General features: G+C 44.7%; 1 protein-coding gene across 1 annotated transcript; it reads right to left on the minus strand.

Annotated features, from left to right (window-relative positions):
• Positions 1-102: 102 nt before the first annotated feature.
• Positions 103-1,996, minus strand: LOC120869924 (sorting nexin-5-like). Its single transcript, XM_040249272.1, has one exon. It carries the CDS (start codon positions 1,986-1,988, stop codon positions 789-791), a length of 1,200 nt encoding a protein of 399 aa, XP_040105206.1. The 5' UTR covers positions 1,989-1,996; the 3' UTR covers positions 103-788.
• Positions 1,997-14,567: the final 12,571 nt, after the last annotated feature.

The following is a 14,567-nucleotide window of genomic DNA, read 5'->3' on the forward strand; positions in this document are numbered from 1 at the left end:
ACTGGAGTTTATATCCAGCTTCTAGCAGAATCTTAACAGAATAATCTGTCCCATTTTATTATTCCTGTTTATCTACTTTTATTTATTTATTTATTTTTAGGAGAGCATGGATTATTTTATTGGATGCTTTATAAAAAGTCCAAGCACACACATACTGTGCCCCCACCAGGAAGGGAGGGGTTCACATTAGTTGTTCTTATACCCTCAAGATAAGCCTCTCCCCACAAATATTTGTATCCCAGCTACAAAAATGGAGTTGCAAAGGGTATATATAAAGATATGGTATTTTCCTTGCTCTTGTTATAGTACAAACAGCTGAAGGTGACTACCGATCTGTGAGTAAGAAAGGGGAAACTCAGTTGACAAAGGGATGGAATGTCTGTTACCTGCAACGAGTAGCTGACTCATCTGCCATTAACAGGTACCTACCCTAAACTACAGGGACGCGGGCACATGAAACTTGAGATGACATGTGCGGGGCCCCTGCTGATTACACTCGCTCCAGAAGGCACGTGATTCCGCACCCCTTCTTCATTACTACAAATTAGAGGAGAACCCAGTACTTAAGATTCTACCCACTGAGGTATTAACTGCATCAAGATTAGTTATGTCCAAGGAGCATGCAATAGAAATATTTTTAAACCAACATGGTTAAGTGTTAAGATCTTTAGAAATCAAAATATGTATTCACATAATTTTAAACTGAAGTCAAGGTAAATCAAATCAATCTTCTGTGGTAATGATTTGAGTGCAAGTGATGGTGGCTTTCTTCACATTCAGTCCTTCACTCAGTTGAACAGGTCGATGCAGCTTTGCAGGAGGGACACATTTTTCCTGGCATGCTTTATTTCCAGTTCAGACATTTCAGTTAGATTCTTCCTGAACGCTGCCACTCTCTTCCGTTTGAAACTGATTAGCTCTTCTTTTGCAGATTCAGAGAGTTGTTCACACTTCTGGCAGCGTTCCTGCTGGTGTGTCTTGGCCAGCTTGACATCTTTGCTCTTTAACCGGGCCTTATCCAGCGCTTTATTTGAATTCTCATAGTTGATGAGGGCTTTGGTACGCCGGTATGAGAGATCCTTGGCAGCCTCTATATTGAGCATGTAGCATCGCAGGAGTTCTGTCAGCTTCAAGTCTTCATCTGAGGAGACTCGACTCTCCACTTTCCTAAGTTTTTCAAACAGCTCAGCGACCTTCAACTTCTTGATGACTGTAGGCTCCTCTAAAGCCAGGCTATGCAAGCAGGCTGTGGTGTGGATATAATCATCTGCGACATTTTTGTGAGATCTGGTCATCCTGTCAGCCTTTGCGCAGGAATCCTTGATCCTGTTGTAATAGTTGATGAGGAAAGTCTTCTCTTGCTCAAAAAAATCATCTACCTCTTTAACTCCTGAAAAAAGAACTTCATCAGCACTTTTCACCACACTTTTTAAAAAGCCACCAAACATCTTAGTATTTTTTCGCCTGACACTTAGATCTTGATCATATTCCAAGAACACGTGCAAGTTGCGGTCCTTACTGAGAACAGGGTGGGAAGAGAGCCGCTGGAGAAAGACTTCGTGCGAAGACACCGTCTTCTTGAAGACTGCAAGGTACTCCACTTCTAGCTCTTGCTTCATCTTGGCAAATTCTTCTTTTGTCATTGACCCTTCACCCTCTCCCAGCTTCTGCATCTTCTCTCGAGTGCCATCGAAGTCGGGCTTGGTTGGCGCCGGTGGGATAATAAGCCCAGCAGAGTCTGTAGTTTCAATAAGAGTGTCATGTAGCCACACAAAGTCTTCATGTTGCCTTGTAACAGAAAACTCTGGGCTCTGAAACGTGGGCAGTGTGGTCTTGGTGTGCACTGTAAATTTGACTTTATCTCTCTCACTGAGTGCATCAGGCATGTCAATCTGAAGCGAGGGATCAACATTCGGGTCCACTGACACAGATCTCAGCTTACTGCGGTCCTCCTCCTGCTGCTGCCACACCTCGGGAACTGCGGCCATGGCAACGGGGTCTCGAGCGGGCGCCGCCCTCGCCCCAGGCCACCCGGAAGCCATCAACTGAAGGGCCGCTCTGGGGACGAGGAAACCCAGGAACTCTAGTAGCGAGGCGCGTCTCAAGAAAGGGTATTCCTGTTTATCTACTTTTAATTTTCTATGTTCTTCGTTCTTGGGGCTTCCCTGATGGCTCAAGCGGTAAAGAATCCACTTGTCAATGCAGGAGATGCTGGCTTGATCCCTAGGTCCAGAAAATCCCCTGGAGAAGGAAATGGCAACCCACTCCAGTATTCTTGCCTGGAGAATCCCATGGACAGAGGAGCCTGGCTGGATACAGTCCATGAGCTGCAAAAGAGCCGGACATACTTAGTAACTAAACAACAATTCATTGTTATCATTTTTCTTTTGGCCAATTTTATGAATCTTCTTCAGGCTCAGAGTTCTGGGGATTGATTTGTAAAATGGAAATACGTTAGTTGGTTTTCCTGCAAAGAGAGAGTTTTATCACTAGATGGTGTAAGAGTTCTATTTCATTTTATCCTGGCTTTCGGCCATTCTTATCTGTGAACCAACCCTAATTAAATCAGCCTATACTTCTGGATTCATCTCCATGAGATATATTAATGTATGTTTTTCTGATAAAGATACATGTGAGGAAATGAAATATAAGAAAAACCAAGAGTTTCCCAGGTTATCACTAATTTTCCAAAGAAGGTTAAGATACAGTGTTCAGGGCTCACTTACAAACTGGAAAATCACATTAATTTTATGATTTTGGGAGGTCATTAATCTGGACCTTGATTTTTCTATTTTTCATAAATTCGTGCTCCAGCTCATTGCATAATGGTCTTTAAAAGGCTATACTTTAGTGATTTTTAATTGCAGAGTTGGTCAACCTGTTGGGATGAAAGGAATATACCTGTGTATCACAACCAGTCTCATACTGTAAAACTTGGTTTTGAATTCCTGTTTTGCCATTTAGGATTTTAACTTGACCAGGTTGGTTCACTTCTGTGATCTTCAGTTACCTCACCAGTGAATGAGATAATATCTCCTGTTGCAGGGGGCTCTCAGCAAACACCCTGTCCCGTGGGCTTCCTCCTCTAGTGAATCCTGTGTGCAAGGAAGGTTGATGTCCTCCTAGACTTTGCTGTGAGTTTTGATAGTAAGTCCAGGTACCTCCGTTTCAGAGTCTGTTTCCATACCGTGCGCGTCAGGATTTTAGAGAGGACTTGTCTCAGGTTTAAACCGTCCCACTGAACTGTGCACTGCATTGGCAGCAAAGTTTGCCGAGAGAATTTTTTAGAAACAGACCTCAGTGGGAAACAGCCTGCTTAGAAAACAGTGGATAAACTTGCTCAGCTAGCAAATTCCTTGCGTTCTCAAAACCAAATATGTACAAGATAAGGAAGCCAAAGCAGTCAGCATAAAACCCCTGCAAGATGCTCTTGACTTGCTTGTCGGCTGCGTGCAGTCATTGACCACCGTGATCCTGCTGCAGGCGGGCTTCTTGGCTTTGCTTGTTGTTCTGCAGAGATGGTGTTGGTCTCTTCAGCTCCAGAGAGTCCAACCTGAAAAGCACAAGTCTCAGGACACAGCGTGGTCTGTAGTGGCCTCGGAGACACACGTGCACGCCAGGTCATCAAGGAAATCAGGACAGAACTTAAGAGACAAGAGAGAGGACCACACAGATTTTCATAAAATGACAGTGCTCCTGTCCCTTTTGCTTTTTCTTTTTTAGTGGGAATTAGTATCCATGGGTAGGACTCTAGGATGTCTTACAAGAAGATACTTGTAATGTCTTTGTTGTTGTTGTTTTAAGATTAAAATATATATATATATATATATGAGCCATTTTAAAAGTCTTTATTGAATTTGTTACAATATTGCTTCTGTTTTATGTCTTTGCTTTGGTTTTTTGGCCTCTAGGCACGTGGGGTCTTAGCTCCTCGACCAGGGATCAAACCTGGGTCGGAGACATTGTAGAGCTGAGAAAACACCAGTTTTGAGAGACTTCAGACTGTTGAAGGCCCTGTGTGTGTTGACAGAGTGGGAGGGTATCAGACCTGGGACTTCTCCCTAGTTCTGACTTCTTGTGCACAGGAAGCCTCCTGTTAGACTTAATCTATGACCACATCTTCTGTAGTAAACATAAAAATGAGTTAGCTTCTTTTGTCTTCCCTTAAATGCAACTTTCAATGGGACACCATCAGTTTAGGTCTGTTATTCTCGGACATTTTAAAACCTGGACCAGTTGGACACCTTGAACTTGACATTCGCCATACCTGCTACAGTTTTAAGCTTTAGTGCATCTATAAATGTATTTGGAGCTTGCCTAAACTGGAGACTTTTTGCCAGGTAAGTGAGAAGAGATGAACATTTCAAATACAAAGTATAACTTCTGTTGTACTTTTTAACAAGTATTTGGAGGAGCTATGTATGGATGTGAGAGTTGGACTGTGAAGAAGGCTGAGCACCGAAGAATTGATGTTTTTGAACTGTGGTGTTGGAGAAGACTCTTGAGAGTCCCTTGGACTGCAAGGAGACCCAACCAGTCCATTCCGAAGGAGATCAGCCCTGGGATTTCTTTGGAAGGAATGATGCTAAAGCTGAAACTCCAGTACTTTGGCCACCTCATGTGAAGAGTTGACTCATTGGAAAAGACTCAGATGCTGGGAGGGATTGGGGGCAGGAGGAGAAGGGGACGACCGAGGATGAGATGGCTGGATGGCATCACTGACTCGATGGACGTGAGTCTGAGTGAACTCTGGGAGTTGGTGATGGTCAGGGAGGCCTGGCGTGCTGTGATTCATGGGGTCGTAAAGAGTCGGACACGACTGAGCGACTGAACTGAGCTGAACTGAACTGATACCAGGCCCATCTTATTGATAAGGTACTCCTTCTAATAATGTTGGTATTCAGCTTCCAAATCATTTTCACATCTCTCATTTTACTCTCACAGTTTGTTCTTATTTGGGGGAAAGAGAAAAGTGCTTTAAAAAAAAAAAAAAGCCATTTACCTGGTAAATCACAGGTCTTTCAGGAGACCTGGGCAGCTATTTGGACAAATGTCAATACAAGAGCAGACTTGAAGTAGCCATAGCAGCTCGGGAGCCTGAAGGGATCCTGGTGGAAACTGACCACTTTCTGGGTAACCCAGGACTGGCTCACTCTCCTGCCACAAGGCTTTGGCTTCAGACTTTTTGAGAAAGGATGCAGAAAGACCCCAGTGTGTTCACACAAGTTCTTCCTGGGGCATTAACCTGTTTTCTTCTATCAGAAATATCCTACTTATATCAGATATCTTCAGTCGTCAGCGTATACACTACAATGTCGACAGACGCTCGTTATCAGCAGAGGTGCCCCCGCATTTCATCATTTCCCAAGTTTTCATTTAACTAAGCAGATTATCCCTTTCATTGTTCAAACCTCTTGATCTTGAGAGACCCTTGTGTCACCTCAACTGGTTTATGCCCACCACCAATGATCTGGACAGGGAAAGTTGCCACGTCGAGGCAAAACGTGAATATTCTGAAACCAAAACAGACCAAGAGAAGCAAGGGTAGTTTTGGTATCACCGGAACAGGAGGCAGGGTCTGATGTTCGCAAGTGGGGACCTGCAGGGTGTCCGCAGCGGGTCTGTTGGCTGAGATGGAAAAAATGAACAGTGTGCAGGTTAACCTCAGAATCGGGATCAAGTGAAAAAGCACGTCCACCGGAGACCTTAGAGATCTGTTTGTGGTGTTTGAAAATGCGCTGGGGAAACCGTGAAAAGCTTGAACAGAAATTTAGATGACAACAGTGCCCATAAATAAAAGACCAGCTCAACATTATGGAAGGACAAGAGGCAGAGATAAGCAACTGAGAGGTAACCCTGAAAGAATTTGTTGTTGTTGATGAGCCTTAGGGTTTCGTTGTTAGTTGCTCTGTCCTGTCTGACTCTTTGTGACCCCATGGACTGTACTCTGTCCATGGGATCTCCCAGGCAAGAATACTGGAGTGGGTTGCCACTTCCTTCTCCAGGGGATCTTCCCGACCCAGGGATTGAACCCACGTATCCTGCCTTACAGGCAGATTTTTTGCCACTGAGCCACCAGGGAAGCCCCACTTTGCACATATCTCTGTATTTTAAAGCATTTCTTTCTCCAATATAAACCTTGTCTTCACTCACCATCTCCAGAAGGGGGCAGACATGGTCAAGAGTCAGAGGGTTTCTTTCCACGCAGAGTAGATGGAGAATTAAGATGGATCAAGTGGACAAGATTTTTTTCCGAAAGAAAGGTCCCCAAAGTTAACAAAATTAGCCCTTCAAGCTCTTCAGGATTCTGTCACTAGAGCTGGGCTTTTTCCATAAACTGAAATGAGGACAATCTAGCTAAAGATAAATTTGTTTCTCTTAAATATGCATGCAGTGTCTTTAATATTGGAACATATCAAATATCAACCTGAGAAATATACCAGATCATTTGGTGAGGTTCCAGTTTTATGATGTAGACCTTGAAAAATTTGATGGTTATCTTGGCTGTTACTAATCCAGTCTGGGTTCATCCTTTTGTCTAAAACTGACAAATAAATATGCTGGCTTTTTATACGCTGATAAATTTGGTAAAATAAGGCCCACTCTCTTTACAGTTTCCTCAGCTTCTCTCTTTTTTAAGCCACAAGGAAACATGGGTCAGACTAAATGTAAACAGCCTGTGTTAAGTATGTGCTGACGAGCCCTCACCCGGAGGGGCTTTTGAGGAAAAGAATCAGTTGGACAAGTAAGTCTGATCAGACTTACTTCCTGTGCCCCCGTCTTGCTGCTGCTGCTGCTAAGTCGCTTCAGTCGTGTCCGACTCTGTGCGACTCCATAGACAGCAGCCCACCAGGCTCCTCCGTCCCTGGGATTCTCCAGGCAAGAACACTGGAGTGGGCTGCCATTTCCTTCACACAGACATATTTAAAGACAAACGTTTTGAGTCAGGAAACCCTATTTGGCTTTGTTTCACTGCCATGAATTCTCTGAAAAACGTCTATCGCAGTAAGGGAAATCTCGCTGGCTGACTCTGTGGGCTTCTAGAAAGCATTCCCAAGCATTTTTAGACGTTCTACCTGGTGTCCCCAGGCAGATCTCTGGCTCAGTTACACTCAGTCTGAAGCAGGGTTTTCGTACCTGAGTTTTAATCTCCAGTGTTCCTCTCGCCTCCAGTGTCTGTTGATGTGAGGTCCCCATCCTTTGCTCGGCCCTGGGACTCTGGAACCTTCCCAGCCCTGCGTTTTCATGTATGACAGGCCTCTGCCAGGTTCTTCCTCACTTACATGTCCTTTAGGCGTTTCCTGGGCCCAAGCTTCCTGGATAACATTTGCTACATATGACCCTGGCTTAATGTTGGTCATATTAAGTGGGACCCTTCTTGGGAAATCCAAGGTTGCATCTGACAAGTGTCCAGTGAGGGGTGCAGGCTAAATGTCTCAGTATTTCCCCCAAGGAAGAGACCCTGGGGGCTGGGAAAGTCAAGGCAGCTTCACAGACTACTTGGCGATAGGTTGGACCCTGAAGGGTGTTTCTAAAGACAGAAGCGGTGCCCGCAGTGAAGAGGAAAACGGCGGACAGGGCCAGTTCAGGCGGGACAACGAGGGAAAGCCAGGCGGGGACTGGGACGTGGGAGGTGAGTCACGGACAGGTGAGGCTCGAGGAGGAGCCCCTGGAAGGCGAGACGGAAAGGTAACCACAGGCCAGGCATCAGCGCCCTGAGCCAGGCTCGTGAACTTGACTTTCTCCCACAGGCAGAGGCAAACCACTGAGACTGTGTCAGAAGGAAAGGTGCTCTCCTCGGGAAGCGAGCTTCGCAAGTGGGCAGCCCTGTTGGTGCTGGTAGAGCATCCGCGTGTCCGCCTCCTCGGTGTCGGCGGGAAAGAACAGGGGCTTCTGAGTTGGAATCCTTCATCGGTTCCCACCTATTATGGCCATGTAGAAGCCTGAGAAAGTTTCTTAATCTCTCAGAGCCCCAGTTTCCTCGTGTATGAAATGATTTAAGAAGCGACCTCAGGGTGTTGTGAGACTTCAACAGTGTGTACTGCGGACTAAGTCACTTCGGTCGTGTCCGACGCTTTGCGACCCCATGGACTGTAGCCTGCCAGGCTCCTCTGGGCATTCTCCAGGCAGGAGGACTGGAGTGGGTTGCCGTGCCCGCCTCCGCGGGATCTCCCTGACCCAGGGATTGAACCCGTGTCTCTTACATCTCCTACACTGGGACGGTGGTTTTGGAATAAATCCCGGCTTGCAGACATGCTTCATAAAGTTGTGCACGTGGAGATCATTCTGACCTGCATTTTCCAGCAACACGACAGGCGTGCTCCCTGGTCGGCTGCTTCCTGCCCGTGACAGAGAGAACCTTGCTGCTACCGGTATTTTTCTTTCCTAACCTGAGTTGTTGTGTTATTTTGGTTGCTGTTGAGGCCCTTATCTCTCATTCTCCCCATTAGCACTCGCGTCTGCTGTCAACAGACAGAAGCAGCCACCTGGACTGGCTCTGGGAGTGAGACTTCTTGAAACCCAATCTGCCCAGCTGCCTCCCAAGCAAAGAAGACGGTCAGAGGGAGGTGAAACCTGTTGACCCGGACCCGGCAAGTTTGTCTAGAACTGGAAAACTCAAATTCCCTTTGTGGCCTCTCCCTTTATTCTTTTAAAGCTGGTTAATGGAGGGAAGGAACACCTGATGGGAATTCTCTGTAACATCTCTTATCAGGACACGACCTGGATTCAAGGCACTGCAAATTAGTTCAAGCCAACTCGTATGCGTGAGAGTTTATTTTATACCGTGAGATACTTAGTGAATAGTTATTACCTGCCAGAGATGTATTTAGTCCTTTGATGTATTGTTTCGCTCCTTACCCTATCTCTGCACATTGGGATTTTATCAAGTTAATTTTAACTTCTTCCCATCAACCCAGGCTCTCTCCTTCTGGACTGAAGGCCTTACTTTCTACTCACGTGGTAGCTCTTTACTCACGTGTCCATTTGGCTCCTTGTCTCTGACCCCGTACCTCCCAGTTCGGCCTCCCCCGCAGGCATAACACCCACCATCTCAACCTGCTCCAAGCAAGGGGAACTTGGACTTGGCTCTCTGGGCAAGAGTTGAGTAGGCTCCAGGCCTTGGGGAAAAAGCCAGAGGAGAAGGAGGGCAAGCTGGGGGAGGAAGGGTGGGAAAGAGAGCTTGATGGGTTCCTGGGGGAGCCTTGACCTGGTAAGACATCTCTGCAATGACATAGAAGAAAGGGAGGTAAGATTGTGGGTCTGAGGGTAAGTAGGTGCTATTGATGCCATTCCATGTTACATGATTATGAAATGATTACACACACACACACACATATTTCCAGTGGGAAACAGCCCTCTCCCTTCCTTTAAGAAGGATGAACACTGGAACGGGGGCTTCTGTACTTGGGTTACTGACTCTTGCTGTTGGCTTCTTGTGCGGCTCTTCACTGTGCATTTCCTCATCTTATAGGGACACGGGTAATTTTCATAAAGAACATTCCTCGTCCATGTTTACATTTTTGTATGCCTCAGAAGCCCAAATCTGGCTAAAACGTTAAAGCTTATATTTTACCATTTAAAATTTCCTACCATTAATTGCATTTGTAATAATATATCACATCTTTCCAATCAACCTGATACCAACAGGATTATCAGGAGGGCTTCCCGGATTTATAGAGTTATTCAGATGCTTTCAGTGCTAGGTGATAAACAAGCTGGAAATAGATAGATCAGTAAATATTTTATGGAGCTAATAATTTGTTTTTAATGTAAATTGGTGGGAAGGTTGTCACGAATGATATCTGCAGTGAGTAAAACATTTTCCTTTGTTTTATTAAAACATTAAATAGGTGCACTAAGACTTTTGGAATGCCTTATAGCCGTAATTTATGAACTGTAGATTAGATCACAGTATCACATTAGTGTTACATTTCTTGAATGTGAGAACTATACTGTGTTCATGTGAGAAGATATCTTTGTTCTCAGGCAAACACTGGTATGTTCAGGGGTAAAGAGGAACAATGTTTGTAACTGACTCATATTAATATTAATGTTGGGCTTCCCTGGTAGCTCAGACAGTAAAGAATCCGCCTGCAATGAGGAAGACCTGGGTTCGATCCCTGGGTTGGGAAGATACCCTGGGGGAGGGCATGGCAACAGGCTCCTGAAGAATTTCTTCAGTAATTCTTGCCTGAAGAATCCCAAGGACAAAGGAGCCTGGCGGGCTACAGCCCATGGGGTTACAAAGAGTTGGACATGACGGAGCGACTAAGCACAGCAATACTAACATTATGTATTATATTAATATTTATACATTATATTAATAATTATATATAAAGGGAGAGTGAATGATAAAGCACACGTGGATCAATGTTAAAATCAGGTTTATCTGGGTAGAGACAATATAAGGGTTCTTTGTATTATTTTAACAACTTTTCTGTAACTTTGAAATTATTTCAAATAAAAAGTTGAAGACATATATATATGGTCATGTATTAGATACAGTTGTCCCCTGGACCCTTGGGGTCTGGCTCCAGAACTCCCATGGATACCAAAATCTGAGAAAGAAGTCCCTCATAGAAAATGGCATGCTTCTGCTCAGTCGTTTAGTTGTGCCAGACTACAGCCCCATGGACTGTAGCCCTCCAGGCTCCTCTGTGCGTGGGATTTTCCAGGCAAGAGTACTGGAGTGGGTTGCCATTTCCTTCTCCAGGGGATCTTCCTGAACCAGGGATCAAGCTCAGGTCTCCTGCATTGGCAGGCGTGTTCTTTACCACTGAGCTTCCAGGGAAGCCCATAAAACGGCACAGCATTTGCATATAACCTATGCACATCCTTCTGTATATTTTAAATCGTCTCCAGATTGCTCACAATACCTAATACAATGAAAATGCTATGTAAGTTGTGGTATATAGTTGTCCATGTGCAGCAAATTCAAGTTTTGCTATCTGGAACTTCCTGGAATTTGTTTGATCCACTGTTGGTTGGATCTCAGGATGCAGAGCCTGAGGACATAGAGGGCCAACTGTATGTATCTGGATGTATAATTTATTCATGTTTTGAATTTAACCTTTAGACTGAGAAGGCTCCAGCTGATATTATCATGAAACAAGCTGAGTCAGGTGACTCGGGTATAGGGTGTATTTGCAATCCTCACACGGTGCTGGGAGGCTGCCTCCCCACCAGGCATGCCCTTAAGTGCAGGAACCCTGAGAGTTCCCTGAGTTTCCTGTTGTGAGCTGACGTTCGCTTTCCCTGGCTCACTGTGTTCCCTCATTATCACAGAAAGAAAAGTAACAGGAGCTCTTTCCCAGCAGCTATAAAACGCCAGCTAAATGGCTTATTTGCAAATTCCCAAATACAACCGCGAGGTTATTTCTATACAAAAATCCCTGTGTGAACAAGTCTCCGGGACCTCAGGATTCAAATGAGATGAACCTATGAAAACACCCTGGGATTGACAGATAAAACGGCTGTACATAAAATAGATTTACTGTTTAGCACAGGGCACTGTGTTCAACATCTTGTAATAATGTATACTATTAATTATTATACATTATTATTACACAATGACAGGAATATTATCTGAAAAAAATAGCTGAATCACTATGTTATACATCTGAAACTAACACAATATTATAAATCAACTACACTGCAATCTTTAGAAATGTCCTTGGCATCCAGATGACCAAAAGCACGTGAAAAGATGCTCAGCTAACCATTAGAGAAAAGGAAATCAAAACTGCAGAGAAGCGTCACTTCATACTGCTCAGAATGGCCATCATCAAAACGTCTGCAAACAATAAATGCTGGAGAGGGTGTGGAGAAAAGAGAGCTGTTCTACACTTCGGGTGGGAAAGTCACTTGGTGCGGCCGCTGTGAAGGATGGTATGGAGGTTCCTTGAAAAGCCAAACACAGAACTGCCATGTGACCCAGCGGTCCTACTCCTGGGCCTATCTCTGGAAAAAGCCATAATTTGAAAAGATACATGTGTCCCCCCGTGCTCATCGCAGCACGGTCTACAACAGCCAGGACAGGGAAACAGCCTAAACGTCCAGCAGCAGAGGAATGGATAAAAAAGGTGTGGTACACCGATATACAGTGGAACATTAGCTGCAAAAAAGGATGAAATAATGCCATTTTTAGCAACATGGATAGACCATGGATAGAGATGATCATACTAAGAGAAGTAAGTCAGACAGAGAAAGACAAATACCATATGATATTGCTTATATGTAGAACCTAAAAAAAAAAAAAAAACTATAACCTTAATACAAAGCAGAAATAAAGTCACAGATGGAGTAAACAAGCTTATGGTTACCAAGGAGGCAAGGGGAGGAGAATGATAAATTGAGAGATTGGGATTGATGTATACAGACTACCATATATAAAGGAAATAACTAATAGGGGCCTGCTGTACACCACAGGGAACTCTCCCATGCTCTATAATGGCCTACATAGGAAATGAATCTAAAAAGGTGGGGGATGTACGTATATGTATAACTGATTCACTTGGCTGTACAGCAGAAACTAGTGCAACGCTGGTAAATCGATTATACTGCAATAACATCTTTTTTAAGTTAAAGCAAAACAAATAGACTAAAGAACTCCAAAAAAAGGTCCTTGGATAAGTTAACAGCTTCTAAGTCAGAGTGCTCTGCTCTGCTGAGCTCTGCTGGGAGCTGAGAGTTAAGGCATGGAGGTTCCCGTCCTGATTCTGTTCCTGGAAAGGGCTGGAACTTCCAGCAAACACCTTCCCCTCTATCTCAGCCTCTGTGGCTTTTTTTCTTTTTGCTTGTAAAGCACTGGTATGTCTGGGATGAACTTCACCCAATTCTAAAAGCCCTGAGGAGAGTATCATGCTTAGAGAAAGCTCCTATTGGGCGGACATGTTGTGGAGGGAAATCGTCAAAAAATCAACAGAACTCATCTTCTACCTTCACCCTCCCCTGGGCATCTCTGCTTTCTACTCTTTGCTCCTCGTCTCCTAAGTTGCTGAGTCTTCTAAGAATTTCCCATGAGGCCTGCTTTGGGCCTGAAAGATACTCTCAAAGCATCAAAAAGTTGAAACCAAAAAAGGCAGATTACTTTTCATGTTTAAACTGAAAATTTTTAAATGAAAAAAAAAAAAAAAAACACACACACACAAAAATCCACCAAAAGCAAAAACCCTCCTTGCTTAGGAAGTCGTAGCAGGTTCAAAGTGTAACTAGATCTGAGGAGAAGCTGACATCTCGTGTGCAAGGGTTGGGCTTCCCAGGTGGCGCCAGTGGTAAAGAACCTGCCTGACAATACAGGGGACAGAAGAGGCGCAGGCTTGACCCCTGGGTTGAGAAGATTCCCTGGGGGAGGGCATGGCAACCCACTCCAGGATTCTTGCCTGGAGCATTCCATGGACAGAGGAGCCTGGTGGGCTACAGCCCATGGGGTTCAAAGAGCCAGACACAACTGAAGCGACTCAGCAGCAGCAGCAGCAGTGTGAGGGTTAGCTGCAGACACGGCTGGGACCCCACCTCCCCTCAGAGGCCATGGCCTCAGGTTGCCTGGTGAGAGCATCCCAGCCAGGTCCCCCTACCTGCAACCCCTTGTCAATGCCCTCGGTTTATGAAAGAATGTGTGAATGACAAATTATTCATAATGCTTGGCAAAGAGCCTTTGGCTGACTCTGTTCATAGGGAAGCACTGCTATAGAAGTAGTGTGTGTATGTGTCTGACTCTTTGGGACCCCAGCAGGGAGGACCACAGTGGGGACTCAAGTCCATTGTCAGCATTTTTCCAACAGCATCTGCTCACTTCGTGTCTCTGTGTCATATTTCGCTAATTCTCACACTATTCCAAACTTTCTCATCTTTATTACATTCGTCATAGTGATCTGTGATCAGTGATCTTTGTTGTCACTACTGTGATTCACTGAAGGATAAGATGATGGTCAAGAAAGTATTTTAAAATTAAGGTTCGTATGTTGTTTTTAGACATAATGGTATTGTACACATCATAGACTACAGTAAAAGTTTGTATTACTTTTTTTTAATTGTTACTTTTACATGCACTGGGAAATGAAAAATACCATGGGACTTGCTTTGTTGTGATGGTCTGACACCAAACCCACAGTGTCCCTGAGATATGCCCGTACCTGTTTTCACAAACTGAAAGAAATTTGAAGAGGATTTCTGCTTTTAAGAATAAAGGCAAAAGGCAAAAATAGCATTGATTTATTTTGTGCATCCGTTTACAAGCTGAGTCTCTAGGTCTTGCTCCTTTGCTCCATTTCAGCTTATGAAAGTTTTCATGAGAACGCTCTGCCTGCAAATTGTGGGGGCCCGCACCTCTCCAAGCTCTCTACCTGGGGCACAGCTGCTGAGCTGTCCACGGCTAGGTGCTCCGTGGCACCCAGAGGCCCCGCCCCAAGGAAAACTCTCATTTCAATTACTCGCATGCAACTGCACCCTGCCTTTGCTTTTTTAAGTGAAGTGAAAGTCGCTTAGTCTTGTTCGACTGGTTGTGACCCCACAGATTGTAGCCTGCCAGGCTCCTCTATCCGTGGAGCTCTCCAGGCCAGAATACT

The sequence above is a fragment of the Oryx dammah genome, unplaced genomic scaffold, assembly GCF_014754425.2.
Source record: "Oryx dammah isolate SB20612 unplaced genomic scaffold, SCBI_Odam_1.1 HiC_scaffold_11, whole genome shotgun sequence".
In the NCBI taxonomy this organism is placed as follows: Eukaryota; Metazoa; Chordata; class Mammalia; order Artiodactyla; family Bovidae; genus Oryx; species Oryx dammah.

What these genes read in the sequence shown, in the direction of transcription:
- LOC120869924 (XM_040249272.1), bottom strand. Translation starts at nt 1,988, where the DNA reads ATGGCCGCAGTTCCCGAGGTGTGGCAGCAGCAGGAGGAGGACCGCAGT.